The sequence below is a fragment of the Rhinatrema bivittatum genome, chromosome 1 (genome assembly GCF_901001135.1).
Source record: "Rhinatrema bivittatum chromosome 1, aRhiBiv1.1, whole genome shotgun sequence".
In the NCBI taxonomy this organism is placed as follows: Eukaryota; Metazoa; Chordata; class Amphibia; order Gymnophiona; family Rhinatrematidae; genus Rhinatrema; species Rhinatrema bivittatum.
Window position 1 is genome coordinate 128018615 of NC_042615.1, and position 19098 is coordinate 128037712.

Consider the following 19098-nt stretch of genomic DNA (forward strand, 5'->3'; position numbering starts at 1 on the left):
GCTTTGACTGACACTGGCACACTGAGTGCACTGAGCATGCTCAGCCTGCAATTATCCCTGTGACCACAGGTGTCTCCCTCAGTCTCGAAACTAAATAAAAGTAAAAATGTATACAGATCCAACTCGGCGAGGTGGCGGGTGGGTTTCGTGAAGACTAACATCCTGCTGTCCTGTGGGAACACCTGTTACAGGTAAGCAACATTTGCTTTCTCACAGGATAAGCAGGATGGTAGTCCTCACATATGGGTGAGTACCGAGCTGAGGATGCCCAAGAGTGCACTAAATGCACCCAAGATGCACAAAAGGCGCAATGACGGGGGTGGAATTTTGAATGGAGGGCATCCTGAAACCCTTAATGGATTGGTGGAAGGATGTTGGGTAGTTAAACTGAAAAGAATAGGAGTAGACGGACTGGCCAAACATGGAGCATGCCGGCTAGTTGTATCTAAGCAATAATGGCTGCGAAGGTATGGAGAGAGCTCCAGGTCGCAGCCTGATAAATATGTACAAGTAGCACCGGCCGTAGGTAAGCTATGGAGGCTGGGATGGACGGAACAGAGTGTGGTTACACACAGTGTAGTAGTGAAATGCAAGGTGATGCATATAGGGAAAAATAACCCATGCTATAATTACACAATGTTGGGTTCCATATTAGGTGCTACAACCCAAGAAAGAGATCTAGGTGTCATAGTGGATAACACATTGAAATCGTCGGTACAGTGTGCTGCGGCAGTCAAAAAAGCAAACAGAATGTTGGGAATTATTAGAAAGGGAATGGTGAATAAAATGGAAAATGTCATAATGCCTCTGTATCGCTCCATGGTGAGACCGCACCTTGAATACTGTGTACAATTCTGGTCGCCGCATCTAAAAAAAGAGATAATTGCGATGGAGAAGGTACAGAGAAGGGCTACCAAAATGATAAGGGGAATGGAACAACTCCCCTATGAGGAAAGACTAAAGAGGTTAGGACTTTTCAGCTTGGAGAAGAGACGACTGAGGGAGGATATGATAGAGGTGTTTAAAATCATGAGAGGTCTAGAACGGGTAGATGTGAATCAGTTATTTACTCTTTCGGATAGTAGAAAGACTAGGGGGCACTCCATGAAGTTAGCATGGGGCACATTTAAAACTAATCGGAGAAAGTTCTTTTTTACTCAACGCACAATTAAACTCTGGAATTTGTTGCCAGAGGATGTGGTTAGTGCAGTTAGTATAGCTGTGTTTAAAAAAGGATTTGATAAGTTCTTGGAGAAGAAGTCCATTACCTGCTATTAAGTTCACTTAGAGAATAGCCACTGCCATTAGCAATGGTTACATGGAATAGACTTAGTTTTTGGGTACTTGCCAGGTTCTTATGGCCTGGATTGGCCACTGTTGGAAACAGGATGCTGGGCTTGATGGACCCTTGGTCTGACCCAGTATGGCATTTTCTTATGTTCTTATGTTGGTAGGAAAAGAGATACAGACCGTCAATTAGGAGGAAAAGGTCTGTTTGCCCACTGGAACTCGCAGCTTGGCTCTTGCCACAGAAGGAAAGAGTTAGGTGGAATTCCTATGGAGTGTAGTGTAGTCTAGATAGAATGCAAGTGCACTATTACAGTCCAAGGAGTGGGAAAACCCTCTCGCTTTGGTGAGAGAAAGGTGTTGGGAAAGTGGGCAGAGTATATTCTGAGTAAGGTGAAATGCAACGTCTACCTTAAGAAGGATATGAAGTTGAAAACGTAAAATCACTCGGTCATGGAGGAATGCAGGGTCGGGTGAGTATGTAACAAGGTGTGTAACTTTCTGACCCTGTTGGTAGAAGTGATGTCTATGAGGGAAAGAGTTCCCCATGGCAGACTGTTAAGTGAGAGGAATGGAAAGGCTCGAACGGAGAACATATGAGTCTTGTAAGCACGAAATACATGTCCCATTCTGTGACTAGTGAAAACAGAGGCGGCTTGATCAGTGGATAATCCTTGGTAAGCTGACTCAGAAGGGGTTGACTGTTAAACGAGTATCCCCACTCCCAAGTGGTATGCCAATTGGAACCGAGGTGTACCCATGTGAAGGATTTTGAATGGTAGGATTTGGGTGTGGAAGCATTTTTGTGACGCTACCTGTACCTGAGAACATCAGTGAGTCTATGATATGAGACTGACTTGTGAGAAGGCAAATTGGTTACTGGTGTGATAGACCGAGAAGTATGGGAAGCATACTGGTCTCAGCCAAGACGTGGGTCTGAGGAACAGTGAACCCCATCCCATTTCAGCATTAGAAGAGTGCTGGCTATGAGAGGCAGCGGAAGAGACACATATAATAGGGCCTTGATGGAACAAAGGTGCCTATGGGAACGCATTGGAAACATGTGTAGGGAGGAGAATCCATGCACCATGGTTCGATATGGACGCAGAGGGCAAGTTAGGTTGACCTCGATGCTAGAAGATTTCTCTCGCTACACATGTAGTCCGAGACCATTCAAGAGGATGGAAACCTATATGGAGAAGGTCTGTTAGTGCGTTCAATAAGTCTGTCAGATAAGTGTCCCAAGGATGCATGGAGCGAGCAAGGGCCAAGGGTAGAGCTGTGGAGCTTTCTAGCAGAGCAGCTAAGAGGTTATGCGTGCTTGTGTGTTGGAAAAGCACATTGTCCCTATGCTGTCTGTCTGTATGCACTAAGATTTGTTGCAGAGGCAGTATTGGAAGGCATAAGGGCATAACTCATGGCTACAAGCTCCAGGAAGTTCATGTGAAACTGTGTCTGGAGTGGAATAGACACATATTAGGTTGAGAAGATGTTAGGTCAAACTTTACAACCCTGAGTAAATGCGAGCATTAGCAGGAGCAGACTAGGTTTTGGCTCTAGATCTGCAATATGGATGAGGGATGAAAGCGGTTGAACAGCTTAGACCCACTGATAATAAAATTTTACTGAACCTAACCCATTGAAATTTTGGATCTATGAGGAAAGTGCATAGTGAAAAAACCCCATGGCCCGACAATGAAAGAATTGAGGGGCTGAAGTTATGGAATATGCGTGCAGGGACATATAGGAATTTGTTAGAATGTCTGCGCGGTTGCTGGACAGGAAGGTTGTTGTGACTGTGGTGTCCAGAAGTATTGTACAAGGGATTTATGGCAGTGACAGCAATCCCAGGTAGTAGATTTATAGTGAGTAATGAAGAAGTTAGAGCTCCTTACTTGGATTGACTGTGGTTATGCAGCTGTCCATGCAAGGAAAAGCGTGAATGATGTTGTACTCTGTAGAGAAACAGCAGTCACCCATAGTGATTTAATGAAATACCCCAGTTGCCGGAGCTGGTGCAACTGACAGAGCTTGGGAATGTAATATTGTTCACTCACCATGAAGCACATAGAAAGATTAGAGGCAATCTACTTACTGCGATATGGAAGCATGGTGACGAGAGATTCCATTTTACCTGTGCCTTCTGAAGAAAGTTGGTATTTATGAGGTCCAGGATGGGCGGAGAGTAACTACTTTCTGTTGAAAGAAAGAATAGTGAAACTAAAACTCCCCAACCCCCCCTCCCTCCTGCGCTTTGTAGCGTCCGGGGGAGTGTACCGTGAATCTTGGTACAGAGTGGGGTGGCCGCTCTGACATCCGGCAAGTTGAGAGACTCAGAGGTGTCCAACTGGCGGGGCTGATGTAACCTGGATATCATGTAATCTCCCAAGGGAGCATGAGCGGTAAATTCTTACCCGCATTTCTGTGTGTTGTACAAGAAAACATCGAGACTTGTCACCAGGTTTCGAGGTGGATTTGCACTTGAGGCAGTATTTGCTGGATCTCATGTTTAGCAGATCAGCGAATCCATCTGGAACTTTGGTCCTGAATTAGGAACCAGAAGCCAGAGTATTAATCAGTACAGGGTCTCGTTGCTGACATCGGGAGGATGTACTGATGCAATCCCAAATAAATGGTAGAGGTTCTCTTGGTATGGTGTCTGACATAGCTGGCATTAGCGATATGTGACACTAATACGGTTCTTGGAAGACAGGCGACCTAGAACCTTTTGAACCATATGGCCCGAATTAGAGAACAGATCTCAATGGGAATGCCGCTGAAATGGGATTAGACTACTTACCATCCGACGTGGATCGACGAAGGATGAGCTGGTGAAGATTGATAGCTCCATGGATTTCAGGAGTCATCAAGGGGTAGCCTGTCGAATGCAATGTCCGTCTCAACTCTGAAACCTGGTATGGTAGCGCAGGTATAGAGGAGACAGGCTGAGCATGGCTGGTGCTACCACAGTAATTTGTGGAGGGCCACAATCCCACACCAATGTCAGTGGGGCACGCCTCGGGTACAGGGGAGCCATTATGACTCGTGAACCTGGCCCTCGTTGCAGCGGCTCGATGTGTCGTGACGCCAGTCCAGAATTCTTCGGAACTCGTTCCGGTGTTTCTGGAGCATCAAGGACTGCCAGCATTGTGCGGAACAGTGGCGATGGCAAAGGTGATGTTGCTCAGCTCGGGCATTCTCAAGCATCAAGAAGGATAGCACCGATGTGCTGGATGGCGTCGGTGGTGAACAGTCACCGTACCAGTAACAATAAGCGCTACGGTGCTTGGCCCGTTCTTTCCCCAGCATCGAGTTGGATGCCCTCGCTGTCTTGGATGGCGAATGTTGACAGACTGTCAGTATGCCTGCACTGCTCCTGGCACTATGTAGTGTTGTAGGCTAATACAGGGCTTTAAGATGAACCCAAAGCATGGAGCACCGTGTTTAGTTGAGGGCATTATGTGGCGGTGCTATGTTAGTATTGATGGTGTCGATGGCAGCCGAAGCGGCCTCGAGGGCATCATCAAAAAATATATATATGAAAAAACATCATTGACCCGGGCAGAGCAAGGATAACAGTGATGAAAGCACTGATGGCATCGGCGTAGGTATCTATGGAAACGATGTGGCATTGAGAAATCGAAAAACATCGTTGGCATCGGAAAAAATGGTGCCGGCATCGACAGAGTCAATGACCGCATTGACAGGAACTGGGCCGAGGAGCAGGTCCCGATGTCAGCAGTGACTCCTGCTGCTGCAGGAGGAAGCAGAGGTGGCTCCAGTCGCCAGGCAAGCCCGGGGATTGCGGCCTCCGGCTGCGAAGATGACAACATCAGTGGCATGGCCACGGGCATTGACGGCATGGCCACGGGCGTCGACGGCATCAATGGGATTGACTTGTGCACGAATGATGTCAATGGCATCGATGGTACCAGTATGGGCATCAATGGCACCGACATGGGCACCATTGGAACCGACATTGGCATCGATGCCATCGATGGAATTGATATTGGTATCGATGGAATCGACATTGGCATCGATGCCATCGATGGAATCGACCTGGGTGTCGATGGCATCGACCTGGGCATTGATGCCATCGATGGAATCGACCTGGGCATCGATGGAATCGATGATGGCACCGATGGAATCGACGATGGCCTTGATGGAAGTGTCCTGGGCATTGATGACATCAATAAAATAAATGATGGCATCGATGGAAATGACTCTGGCATCGATGGAAGTGCCTTGGGTGATGATAGCATTGACCTGGGTAACGATGGCACCGACGACACAAGGGTGTGCATCGATTGCATCCATCCGAGCAATGATGGCATCGATGAAACCCAGGGAAAAATCAGTGCCATGGATGAAAAACATGGATGGCACTGATAGAATCGATGCAGGGAATGATGCATCAATGTACCACAGGGGAGGGGTACCGATGGCATTGAAGAATGCAGGACGGTCCGGAAGGGGGTACCAATGGTAGCAATGGGGGCATCGACTGCGCAAGGGTACCGAGGAAATCGAAGGACCTGGATTCGACAGAGGCCCTGGCGGCAACAGAAACCATAGAAGTCCCTGTCCCACTAGCGCTAATAACTAGGCAGAGTGTCACAGAGGGACACTCACAGGCTATGTGTGGCTAACTATGAAAACATAGGGAGAGGGAAGGCCACAGTCGGTTGGCAGGCCAGGGAGGTGACAGGAACTGACCGAAAAACAGGGCATAGTACTCACTGAGCGTCGAATAAATGTATGCGAAGGGAGACCCATGCAGGGAAAAAGTATATGTGAAGTAAAAGTTTAAGTGTTTCCGTAAGGAAAAAGTATTAGTATTTCTCACAGAGCTCCTAACCGCTATGCTTACTGCAGAGCTGAAAAAAGAAGACTGAGGGAGACACCTGTGGTCACAGGGATAATTGCAGGCTGAGCATGCTCAGTGCACTCAGTGTGCCAGTGTCAGTCAAAGCTTTATAGAAACTTTGACAGAAAAGTTTTCTGTACAGGGCTCCATCCTGTGATGTCACCCATATGTGAGGACTACCATCCTGCTTGTCCTGTGAGAAACAAGCAGATCAGAAGAGAACTGATTTACATTGGTAAAATGCTTTTTATACAAGTAATGGCTTTGAAAATTGCTCTCATAAGGCAAAAAGACACAATATAAGATGAGAAAATCTTATATTTAACCTCTAAAGAAAATAATCAATAAGCATTAAAAATAAACTTAATGACAATTACTTTTTGGCTGTTGTGTTTGTTCCTGCTGGAGTGGGAGGCTGTTCAGGATCCTGGTTTACAAGGCAAGTTGGAAAAGAGCAACCATCTCCTAAACTGCAGAATATCAAAAGGCTAGTAATTAGTATACATTAACTAAAGAAACTATAAAATTATATTTCTAGTATTTACCTATCCATTTAGTTTTATTGACCATGATTTATTTTGCATCATTATAAACAGTTGTAGTTGGCTCACTAATAATAAACTGAACTGTAAAATATATTTTCTTAATAAAATACCTTGTAAAAACAGGCATCAACCAATATTTCTTTTCATCACCAAACACTTGTCTGAGATTTTTGCTGAAGCCCAAACTAAAACCATTCTTGTCTGTTCCATGACGAAATATAGGAGCTCTGAATGCCTCTAGAAAATGAGATAACTGATTATTTTGATTATTGACAAAGCAAGTTTCTATTGGTGTTTATCAACTAGATGAATTATAGTGTCATATAACGTCACCCTCTTACCTAATGTAGATCTGTTCTTGCTGACTAGCCAACAATGATAACCAAATAAAGAGGACAGACTTATAGAAAACATGGCTGCAGCAAAGAATAAAAACATGATGTGGAACTTGGCTTGTGTATCTGGAAGGCCATTCTACAAGGAAGAAAAGAACATTTAAAAAATTAAAAAATGGAGAGAGCACAAGCTCACACATGAGAGACAGAGAGAGATAGAGACCAAGAAAGGCTAATAGTAGATACTTAATTTATCCAACAACAGTGATGACCTGTTATGGTGCACAATTATAAGAAGTCATCTGAAATTATTAGAGCACAAATATTTGTGGTCAGTTCAGATAATATTCTGTTTCTGCAAAGTGCTCTGTTTTCTGAAAGGCTAGTTTTTTCAGAAATATAACATTTCAAATGGCTGATCCCAACTCAAACAACACTGTGATTAAACAAATACACTTCAATAGCTGGGTTGTTTCGATGTGGCAGTTTTGTGACTTCATATCTACTTAGTTTAAAAGAAAACTGTATTCTCTACTGTTGAGTAGGGATGTGCATTCATTTTTTCAACAAATGGGGGTTTTTTTTGAATGAAAAAGTCTATTTTGGCTTGTTTCAAATGGTACCTCAATGTATCCTATTCCCATTTCCTCAGCACTGGAGGAAACAGGAAATGGACAGGGCTCTAGTTATCATTCACAGTGGGCAGAGCCTCATGTGGGTCTTTAGCTGGCATGGCTAGCATTTTTTGAAATGTTTTTACAATCCATTTTTGAGCGGAATAAAAAGTATATAACCATTTTAAATATACTTAAACAATGAGTATATCCCTAAAATGGGGTAGAAGAATTGTGTTTTTATTAACATAAAATGAAAATTCCATTTTAAAAAAATGATTTAGAACTGCCATGGTCAATATTCTATTAAGTGCAGTGGTCTGTACCAGTGGGGCAATGTATGCTGCGGTAATCAATCAGAGTGTCAATCAGAAAGTAGGATCCATATTGCAGCATTCCAATGAGCTTATAATGCCACAGAAGCAGAACCAATGTAATCAAACCAAACTTAGTATTATGGTTTTATAAATGTACAAAATAGAGGAGATACAAAACAGGAGAAACCAACAAAAACCCTTTTCTGTGCTCTGAGGGGGTAAGTGCAGTAGAAACAGGCGTAATCAGGCTACTCTTTTGCACATGACTTTAGTATCTAGTAAAACTATGGTCTTACAATATATTTTTTGTAAAACATGCAATTTGTAATGAAAACAGTTATATCGGACAAAGGATCTGTTAAATAAAACCTTTAGCAAGTGAAAAGGAAAAAACACATAAGCATTTTTAATATGCCAGTCATATGGAATTGTATTTCAATAGATTACTGCCTGTAGTTTATGGCAGATAATACATGTGTCTTGTTTCTTGTTTCTCACATCATACTAATATGTTTATACTTGTGCTCTGCTATTTAGGTATCAGTGCTCATATGATTAATGAAGAAGAGCTTTAGTTTTTATATTTGTTTCCAGTTTGAGTGAAATTATGTTGCATCACTACAGCTACAGAAAATAAAATCAGACAATTCATTATAAGTAGATGCATTTTAAACAGATTATGTCTCTAAAAAGGGGCTACTTTTAAGAAACATTGTAATGTAGATATTACACTATAACTACATCCTAAGAAAAATGAAAGCCTGTAGCATTTTTAATCTAGATTTGTGTAAAAAACTGTAAAGATTGACTTCAAACTATGGGCTCATAGCTAAAGTTGCATTTTCTTCATGGAAAAAATCTGGCATTGTTTATGAACCAATATGCACAATTTCATGGGCAAGTATAGTAAATTTCATGATTGTTTATAAATAAACAGTATTAATCCGAAGATGCTATAGGAGGATATTTTAGTTTGAAAGAAGTGGATAATGTGTAATCACATTAAATCTTTTTTGAATTATTTAATTTCTTGCCATTAGTCTGACAGATTTGTTTTGGCTACAAATGTCATGTTTCTCAGATCATATTTTCATCCATCAGTAAGATGCTTAAGGCCAAATTTTCAAAGGCCTACATGCGTAAACACCGGGGTTTACGCATGTAGGTGTTTTTGGGTACTTGCCAGGTTCTTGTGGCCTGGATTGGCCACTGTTGGAAGCAGGATGCTGGGCTTGATGGACCCTTGGTCTGACCCACTATGGCATTTTCTTATGTTCTTATGATTGGGCTTTGCGCGCACAGCATGCTTTTTATAACCTGATTGGCCATGCGTGTAAACCCCAATACGACATGTGATAATAAAATTTATGGTAGGTATCTCTTTAGTGGAACTCCAGGAGGCACTGCTTGGATTTTGAGGCCCCCTCTGAAACTGTCTCACGTTTAGATAACAGAAGAAATAGTTATATCTCTTTGTAGTCTTAGGCCCACAATGAAGAAGTATAAAAAATGCATGTCTTCAAGGTTAGCTAGTGTTTCCAGGACACTTTGGAATGTTAAATGTAAGCAAATGTTTCTTTTCACCTTGTGACCTTAAATCAAAGGAGTGTTATTTTAATTACTAGGGCAAAACTGTATTTAAGGCTAGCCAATTCAATATCTAATCAAGTCAGTTTCTCCAACTTAGGAGCTGATTTCCTTATGCTCATAAGAAATAAAGGCTTTTAATCTTGAGAAATACACTGTCTGTTGTGTCCTTGGTAAACTTTTTTCATTACAGGCACAAGTGCCAGGCCCTGAAAAAGGGGAGAGCCAGGGGTTGTCTTCTGGGTGGGGCAGGATGGAGGCCCGCTAGGACAGCAGTTATTAGCTATTGTTCCAGGGACGCGTGCGCCGGCAGCTGGCCAGTGTATGTAATTTGCTTCTGCTCCAGACCTATACAGTATAATTTAATATATTGAGACCAAAGTTGTTTCCTATGTTTTAGAATATAGTAACAGCCTGTAATGCTTTATGAGATAATACAAAGATTCTACTCTTAATAGAAGTAGATATAAATTTTAGACATGCCTGACCCTCTGAAGGAGGATATTGAAAAGATGTAGGATATGTTCAGAGCTATGTTTTTTAAGATTATATTAGGATTTTAGATATGTTTTTACTCACTGAAAGAGAATCTGATGTAGAACATGGCAAGAGTTAAGTTTTTAGGAATATTTTAGGTATAATAGTAATTTTATGTAAGAGAGGGATAGTTTTTAAGTTTTAAGTTTTATCTTGTATGTTAATTTTTCTATATATGATGTTTTAATTTTATTTGTTGTGAACCGTTTCGATGGCTTTTGAGCGATGGTATATAAAAAATGTTAAATTAATAAATAAGGGAGTCCGGGAGGAGAGACTGAGAGTGGGACTCCAAATCGGGGGGTGCCTGCTGAGACTGACCTTGCCGAGGGAGGTGAGAGACCCCGGAACACCTTTTCTCGCTTGTTGGGAGCTCGGCAGGAGGAGGTGCCCCAGTGACATCATTGCTGCGCGTCTCCAGATAAATTTGGACGGCAGACGCGGGAATTTGGAGTCCGGGAGGAGAGACTGAGAGTGGGACTCCAAATCGGGGGGTGCCTGCTGAGACTGACTTTGCCGAGGGAGGTGAGAGACCCCGGAACACCTTTTCTCGCTTGTTGGGAGCTCGGCAGGGGGAGGTGCCCCAGTGACATCATTGCTGCGCGTCTCCAGATAAATTTGGACGGCAGACGCGGGAATTTGGAGTCCGGGAGGAGAGACTGAGAGTGGGACTCCAAATCGGGGGGTGCCTGCTGAGACTGACCTTGCCGAGGGAGGTGAGAGACCCCGGAACACCTTTTCTCGCTTGTTGGGAGCTCGGCAGGGGGAGGTGCCCCAGTGACATCATTGCTGCGCGTCTCCAGATAAATTTGGATGGCAGACGCGGGAATTTGGAGTCCGGGAGGAGAGACTGAGAGTGGGACTCCAAATCGGGGGGTGCCTGCTGAGACTGACCTTGCCGAGGGAGGTGAGAGACCCCGGAACACCTTTTCTCGCTTGTTGGGAGCTCGGCAGGGGGAGGTGCCCCAGTGACATCATTGCTGCGCGTCTCCAGATAAATTTGGACGGTAATCGGCGCTCAGCCGCTGTCGGCGCGTGGCCGGCGAAGGCTAGAAGGCTCCTAGACTCTTCGAGATATTCCCCTAATTTTGGACTCTCTTTCACTCTCTCCTTCTTAAATACTTATATGTTGGTTTAACTAGGTGAGTGTAAACCGTCATAGTTTGTTTAGGCACTGAGTTGCTATGCCACATACCAAACGCAAAGGTAGGGTAAGGCAGGAAGCCTCAACCCCTGTATACCCATCCTTGGTTCAAACAACTATGACTGGTTTCTTTTCAGCAGAAAAAGAACCCCTGGAGAGTCCCATTGGAGGTAGGGAAGGAGAGCAATCTACCCCCCCCCCCCCCCGGGAGAAGTTAGTCTAAGTCCCAGGGCCCCAATGACACCTATTCCCCCTGGCAGCACTGCAAACAATCCGGATCTAGGTTTCACTCCTTTACGGAATGCGTCAGGACAGGAAACCCTGATTGAGGAAGTATCAGGATTGAATATTGCAGTGCAAAGAAGGGAGGGAGAAAACGAACTCCCCCCATCTAGGGTGGGAACTAATGGAGAAGGAGTCTCCATTATGAGAAGTGACTCAGACTCTTCCTCAGGGGACAGCAGTAGACAGGACCTTAATGGGCAGCAAATAACATCTTCGAGTCCACAAATATTGCTAGGTCAGGCTACTAATGTGACTATGGATACGATTTGGCAAGCCATTGTGATTTTGCAGAAGAATATCCAAAGTTTAAACGGTAATATTAGGGACATGCAAATGTCCTTAATAAATTTGACTCCAACAGTTACTGGTCAGACAGAATCAATAAAAAAGTTAGAAGAAGACATTAAACAAATTAAAACAACTAAATTTTCTATAATTCAGGGAGAAACGATTCTACAAAAAAAAGTTGAAAACATAGAGAACTCAATTAGATATAATAATTTGAGAATAATTAACTTTCCAATGTGTAAAATGATGTCTGCGAAAGAACAACTGAAGAATTATTTTTCAGAAGTACTCTTATTGCCATTGGATCAGTTTCCCATAATAATGAATGCATATTTTGTTAGTTGGAATAGTAATGTGGTTCCAGAACAAGGAGGAATTGATACCTCCTTAAATGTGACTGATTTAATAGAATCATCCCTTAGTACCCAAGTTGAAAAAAGGGGAACGTTATTGGTCAAATTTACTGATGTTATGCAAAGGGAAAAAATTTTAAAATTGTACTTGGCCAAACGAAACTCTTCTTACTTGGGACAGCGGGTATGGATCTACCCTGATCTTTCTAAAGAAACACAGATAAGGAGGAAAAAGTTTTTTTCATTGATAAGTCAGGCCAGAACTTTTGGTTTCCAAGCATTAATGAGATTCCCATGTAAATGTATACTATATGCTGAAGGAGCAAGATATGTGTACTTTGAACCTGCTCACTTAGAGAGGTTCTTGGAAGCTCGCCGTAATCCTGAGGAAGTAGCTGATGTCACTCAATAAGTTGGGAAAGATTGGTATTTCTGCTAAACCCTAGATATTAATTATTATACAATATTATTGTAATATTATTTGCTCAAGTATAGGACCCCTCAAGTTCTTGTATGGTTAAAGGAGAGGAATATGTGAAATTCCTTTTTTTTCCTTATTTGGTTATTGAAGAAATGTATGACTCAAATTATTTGATTTTCTTTCCTCTCTATATTGCTAGATTTAAAATGGAATGTATAATTCTTGGAAAAGATAAATAAATAATAAAAAATAAAAAAATAAATTAATAAATAAAATAAAAATGTAGGGAAAGGTAGGTTAGGTTTAGGGGGTGGGGAGGAGAGGGGAAGAGGGAGGAAGTGTAAGTTGGGGGGTAGGGAAGTTCCCTTCCAGTCTGCTCCTTAATTGGAGCAGACTGGGTGGGAACTGGAGAAGGCCCGATTGTAGCACCATGCATATTTTATGAAAATCTGCCCCCCCCCCCCCCCATGCGCGCTGTCCGCACATGCACATGTGGATTTTAAAATACGGCACACATGTGTGCACGGCCATCCAATTTTATAACATGCGTGTGTGGGCCCATGTATGTTATAAAATCGGCAAGTCCATGTGTGAATGCGCTGCTTTGAAAATCCACCTCTTAATGAACTTGGTCAGATTTAATACTTGGTCATATCTGACGTATTGGTGGGAAGCAATCAAATTAGCATCTTTTCATGAAATCTATAATGACAGTGGAAGAAATGCAGCTTTATCATGCCTTGTTTGAGATTAAACTTTGCTGACATGCCTCTATGCAGAGTTAGAAGAAACTACTTAAATAGCATTTTATATGCTTATTCGCCCATGATTTATCCTTAGGGATGTGCATTAATTTAAAATGAATGGGAAAAACTGTATGAATAAGGCCATTTTTGTTTCATTCGAAGTTCCCCAAAATAAACAAAGGACATCCATTAAAATAAAAAATATGTCATTTATTTTTGTTTTCATTTCCCACTTGTCTAAGAGGAAAGTAAAACTGTATCTAGTAGCTTTGATTTTTTTTCTAATCAAGACAATGTAACAAACATCAAGTGATATCACAGTGACATCCCTGTAACCAAGGTAAGGATGGGGAACAGACAGAAAGCAGGACCAATCAAAATCAAGCATGTTCTTAATCAGCCTATAGCTAGCATTTGCATAAAGTGATGATGACTTTCTTTTTTTCTTTTTTACATCCCACAGTTTCAAGATTACTTCTCTGTCGGATTTCACAGAGGAAGGTTGTCTTTTGAAATTCTGTCTGAGTGAAAGAAAGTTTCAAAAAAAGAGTTTGAAAAAGAGAAGAATGTAAGCAACAAGCTTTATTCTTGCTTGTCTCATACTGTATGGAAAATGATAAATGCAATTCTGACTGTTCAATAGGGTAGGATGCAGAAGCTGTGAACAGTAAGGGGTGACTGAAAGTGTCTCTCTTTCACTTTTTATGGACAGTGCAGTGTTGAAATCTGTAGCTACTATTAGCTCCAAAGATAAACTACAGTGAATACCAGCATGATGTTGTCTTTCCTCTCTATCTTATAGCTTTTGAGTGTGCAAAAGAAGTCAACATAGCACAAACACAGTGTATGTATGTGGGAGACATTTGTGCACACACTCTGAGAATCCCTACATAGTTAGCCAGCAAACAGTGTGCACCACTGCCAAGCTTGTACTCTGATTGTTAAGCACTGCATTTAGCAGTCAACTTATCTGTGATAGACAATGGACCGGATTTTCAAAAGGTTACGCGCGCCGGGCCTATTTTCAAAAGGCCCAGTGAGGCGCATAAAGCCCCGGGACTTGTGTAAGTCCTGGGGCTTGCAAAAAGGGGCGGGAAAGGGGTGGGGAGGGGTCAGAGGCTCCCGGCACAGTGGCCATTTGCTGTTCTGCTAGGGATCGCGCACTGGCAGTTGGCCGGCACGCGCAACTTACTTCAGCCCCAGGGCTGAAGTAAGTTTTGCATTAAAAGAAAAAAAAAGAAAAAGGTAGGGGGGAAAGGGCAGGGGAGGTAGGGGAAGGGAAGTTCCCTCTGAGGCCTGGGAGGGAATGGGGGAAGGCAGCGCTGCTCGGCGCAGGCAAGGCACCCCCTTGCGCTCGCCGACTCCCAATTTTATAACATGCGCGCGCCTGTTATAAAATCGCGTGTCCATGTGTGCACGCCGCGTAGCGCGTGCAGATAGATGCACTCGCGCTGGTTTGAAAATTTACCCCAATGAGCATTAGAATGGTACTAGTGAATACACTAAGAACATTAATATATTGTGACATCAAAAACCCCAGTAGCCACTATTTCCAATTCCAACATGCCTCTGAATGGAAAGATGAGAGGAGGGAATAGCAGTGCATAGAAGAATGGGAGGGGCAGAGAATTGGGTGTTCCTGCAGAGTCATCCAAGCCTGGCAGAAGCACTAGCAATGGGAGTAGTAGCAGTGAGAAAAAAAGAGCATCTTGCCCCTAAGTTAAAAAGAGATTTTTTTCAGTAGGAGAAAAGCAGAAGTGGCAGGTTCAAGTGATAAATAGTTAAAGTTGGAAAAGCCTGTACCACTGACACCTGCTCCCCTCTATTTTTTTATGGAGCAGGAGCTAAAAGTGGCAGATCCATTAGAAGCTGGCATGAGGAGTGCAGGGCCAGGGGCAGTAGAAGTGTAACACCAAAAATCAGCACTGCACTCATCCCTGCACTCCTCCCTGCACTGCACTCCTCCCTGATTACCGCTTCTCAGGCCAACTTCTTTTCAAATTCTCTCTTAGCCTGTCTTATCAATGTCTTACATTTAACTTGCCAACGCCTATGCTTTATTCTATTTTCTTCTGTTGGATCCTTCTTCCAATCTTTGAATGAAGATCTTTTGGCTAAAATAGCCTCTTTCACCTCACCTTTTAACCTTCCCGGTAATCGTTTTGCCTTCCTTCTACCTTTCTTAATGTGTGTAATACATCTGGACTGTGTTTCTAGGATGGTATTTTTTAACAATGTCCACGACTCTTGCAAAATTTTTACCTTTGTAGCTGCTCCTTTCAGTTTTTTCTATTTTTCTCATTTTATCAAAGTTTCCCTTTTGAAAGTTTAGCACTAGGGCTGTGGATTTGCTTACTGTCCCCCTTCCAATCATTAATTCAAATTTGATCATATTATGATAACTATTGCCAAGCGGACCCATCACTGAGAATTAGATCTAAAATTGCTCCCTCTCTCGTTGGTTCCTGAACCAATTGCTCCATAAAACTGTCATTTATTCCATCCAGGAACTTTATCTCTCTAGCATGCCCTGATGCTACATTTATCCAGTCAATATTGGGCTAATTGAAATCTTATCCAAAACAGAGAGTGCAGGCCACCCACATTAAGTCCCAATCAGAAAAGTTCAAAATGCAAACTTTTGTAGTCAAATTTTTGTATTTAATTCGGCAACTCCACTGGCTTACAGTACAGGCATCTTTTTAGAAGCGTCCCCGGACAAGGTCCTATATTTTGCCAGAGGCTGCATCGGGAGGGACCAGATATTTCAAAAGCAAAACTGTAAGAAAACATATAAAAGATCAGGACAAACAATGGACTTAGTACCTACCCCACAGGACTAAAAACATGTCACATTTACATAGGTTACCATACCTGAGTGCAAAACATTTAAAGGATGGCAGGGAGTGCATAGAACCTCAGTGCAGACAGGTAGTCCTGTGGGGTCGGTACTAAGTTCTTTCAAATGTGATACTATATCTCCGAATTTATCTCCAAAGAGATTGTCGCCCATACAAGGGATGTCGGCCAACTTCTCATGGACATCTGTCCGAATAGTGCTGGCTCTAAGCCAAGCCATACGCCTGGCCGCAATAGCTGAAGCAGACGCTCTTGCTAAAGATTCGAATGATTCATAAATAGAGCGTAATAAATGCCTAAGTCCTTCTTCCATGTCCAAGAAAGACTGATGTGGTGTGTTGTCTTCCGATATACACAGTGGACGCAGTTTTTGGAGTGTTTCAAATAAGTACTGCGTGGTGTAAAATTGGTGATGTTGTATCCTATTCATGAGCATAGAGGAGTGATAGATCTTTTTTCCAAAATCATCAAGGCATTTATTTTCTCTGCCCGGTGGGGTATTTGAGTGCAACTTATTTTGTCTTGCCTTGGATAAGGCTGATTCTACCACTATTGATTGGTGTGGTAGTTGGGCAGACTCGTAAATTACTGAATTACGCATCCTATATTTGATATCAATTTTTCTAGAGGTAGCCGGTGATGAGAAAGGAGTCTTCCAAATCTTGAAGAGTAGGTTTTCTAATACCGAATGAGGTGGGAGAGTGGTGGGCTCGGGAGGAGATTCGAAGATCTTTAAGATACCGAGCATTTCAGCTCTTGGATCAGGAATTCTTCCCGTTTCTACTTGAAGAAGACTGCCTACTTTCTCAACAAATTTTGAATAAGTGAGATCTTCCGGAGGAGAATATGGTTCAGGTAAACCTTCCTGAGGGTCAGATGGCATACCCGTTGAGGAAGTTTCGGAAAAAACTGATTCCGGAGAACCTGGGCTGATGGGTTGAGTCATGCTATCATCTTTTGCGGGTTTTAGAGGTTGTAACTCTGTAGGCGATTCAGGAGAATCTTCTGGAGAATGCTGAGGTGGTAATTCCCTTGTGTTTTCCAATTCTTGGAAAAAAGAGGAGAGAATATCAGATTTTCGTCATAGTTGATGCAGCCAAAGTACCTTGTGGAGGAATATGAATCTTTTGCTTTGGGATTCGTGTTGGAATTGCCGCAAGCAAAATATCTTTTGGTACCTGTCCCTTAGGTGACTTTGAGGAGGTATAACCGGGGAAGGTCGAATACGTTTTGTTAATGGTATTTGTAATGAAGAAGAATGTCTCTTCTCTCTGGAAAGTGATGAGAGACTCACGAAGGAGCTACCACTAGGAGAAGATCCCGATGATGAGAGGCCTTGAATATCAATTTCAAAAGTTGATGATATTTTTGATGAACTTCTTGATTTTGAAGACTTCTGTTGATGCTTTTCTGATACACTTGATTGTAAGTGCATTGTTTTGGCACCATATGTTGTTGGAGCATCCCTAATCAATATATGCTCCGTAGGTGCATCGTGGAATGGGCTTCGCGCCATATCTGCTCTATGCGCTGTAACTCTGTGTGTCGAAGCTGTCCCTTGCGTCGAAGTTGCTCCGTGCTTCGCAGATGCTTCGTGCCTCGAATGACGCTTCGATGCTTCGTGACTTCGATGCGCTGCAGACGCGCCGTGTCCGTGCTTCGTTCCTGAAGCCTCGTGGTGCGATTTTGGCGCAGACGGCGCAGTTTTTGAAAAAGTACTCTCTGGTACTTTGCGCCGTGGCTCACCCGCCGGATCCCCGGCTTTTGAACAAGGCTCTGAGGGTGTGTGAGACCCTGGCCTTAATTTCTTTTCGGGTGGTTCACGTCCTGCTGGTCCCAGTGAGGACGCTCTCTTCGGGTGTAGCTTACCCGATTTTGCCGGTCCCGGCAAGGAATGGATGGAGGATGGTGGAGCCGAAGATCCTAAGCGGAGCCTTTCCATCTTCGCGGCCCGGTGCTGCTGGGCCCTCGGCGACATCCTGCCACAGTCCCGGCACGATTTTTTATCATGATCGGGGCCTAGACAAATGTAGCAATAATTATGTCCATCCGTGATGGACATAATTTTGCCACATTGACAATATTTAAATCCAGATGGCTTGGAGCCATCTGAGATGTGAAATCTTGTGAAAAAAACGCAAAAAATCGGCAAAAAAAATCCAGTCAGATAAGAAATTCACTAAGAGAAAACAACCCCGCGTGCGAACGGCTCACGGAAAAAAAGAAACTGAAGAGGTGAGAGAACCGCGTGGGAAGACGACCGCGCAGACGCACAGAGTTCAAAACTCTGTGGTTAACTAAGAGAAACTCCGCCTACCCGGGATCGTGGCGCTTCCCACACAGCATGGCTAATTCAGCCCTGCTATCGACGGGAAATATATTTTTCAAAACAGCAGATGAACCAAAGATCCAATTATTAAAAACCCATATATTTTTTAAAATTTTGCAAACACCATCACAATATTTCAAAACCGCATACATATCAAATAATACCTAATTAATTAAAATCAATACAATTAAGAGAAAAAAATCACTCAGTCTCCATACCTAGGAATTTGTTTTACTTCCGGTCAACCTGAGATTGCCATGGAGTAGTGAGAGGGAAAGGGAGGTGCACAAACGTTCTCCTACCTCCTATACACACACATTCATCCTCATGCCTACATTAACACATATAAACACTCTTTCAAAATTCACACATGCTCACAGACACACAAAATCTGGCTGGCTCCCTTTCTCTCAGGCTCACACACACACTGGTTCACTCTCTCTTGGGCACACACATGCTGGCTCTAACCCTCTCTTCCACACACATACACTGGGTCCATTCCCTCTCCTCCATACACACACAGGCTGGCTCCTCTCCTCCATACACACACAGGCCCTCTCCTCCTCCACATACATACAGGCTCC

The 19098-nt window shown here is 43.0% G+C and overlaps 1 protein-coding gene across 2 annotated transcripts in view; it reads right to left on the reverse strand.

Annotated features, from left to right (window-relative positions):
• Positions 1-19098, reverse strand: part of ZDHHC2 (zinc finger DHHC-type containing 2) — a 355423-nt gene that overhangs the window by 119177 nt on the left and 217148 nt on the right. For both annotated transcript variants that reach the window (XR_003854336.1, XM_029587150.1), the window contains exons 8-10: positions 7041-7173; positions 6810-6936; positions 6532-6624 (exon numbers count right to left, since the gene is read on the reverse strand). Coding sequence is in view for 1 of the 2 variants with exons in the window: in XM_029587150.1 (XP_029443010.1) it covers positions 6532-6624; positions 6810-6936; positions 7041-7173 (353 nt within the window). In the remaining variant the exon portion in view is untranslated. The remainder of the gene's footprint in view (positions 1-6531; positions 6625-6809; positions 6937-7040; positions 7174-19098) is intronic.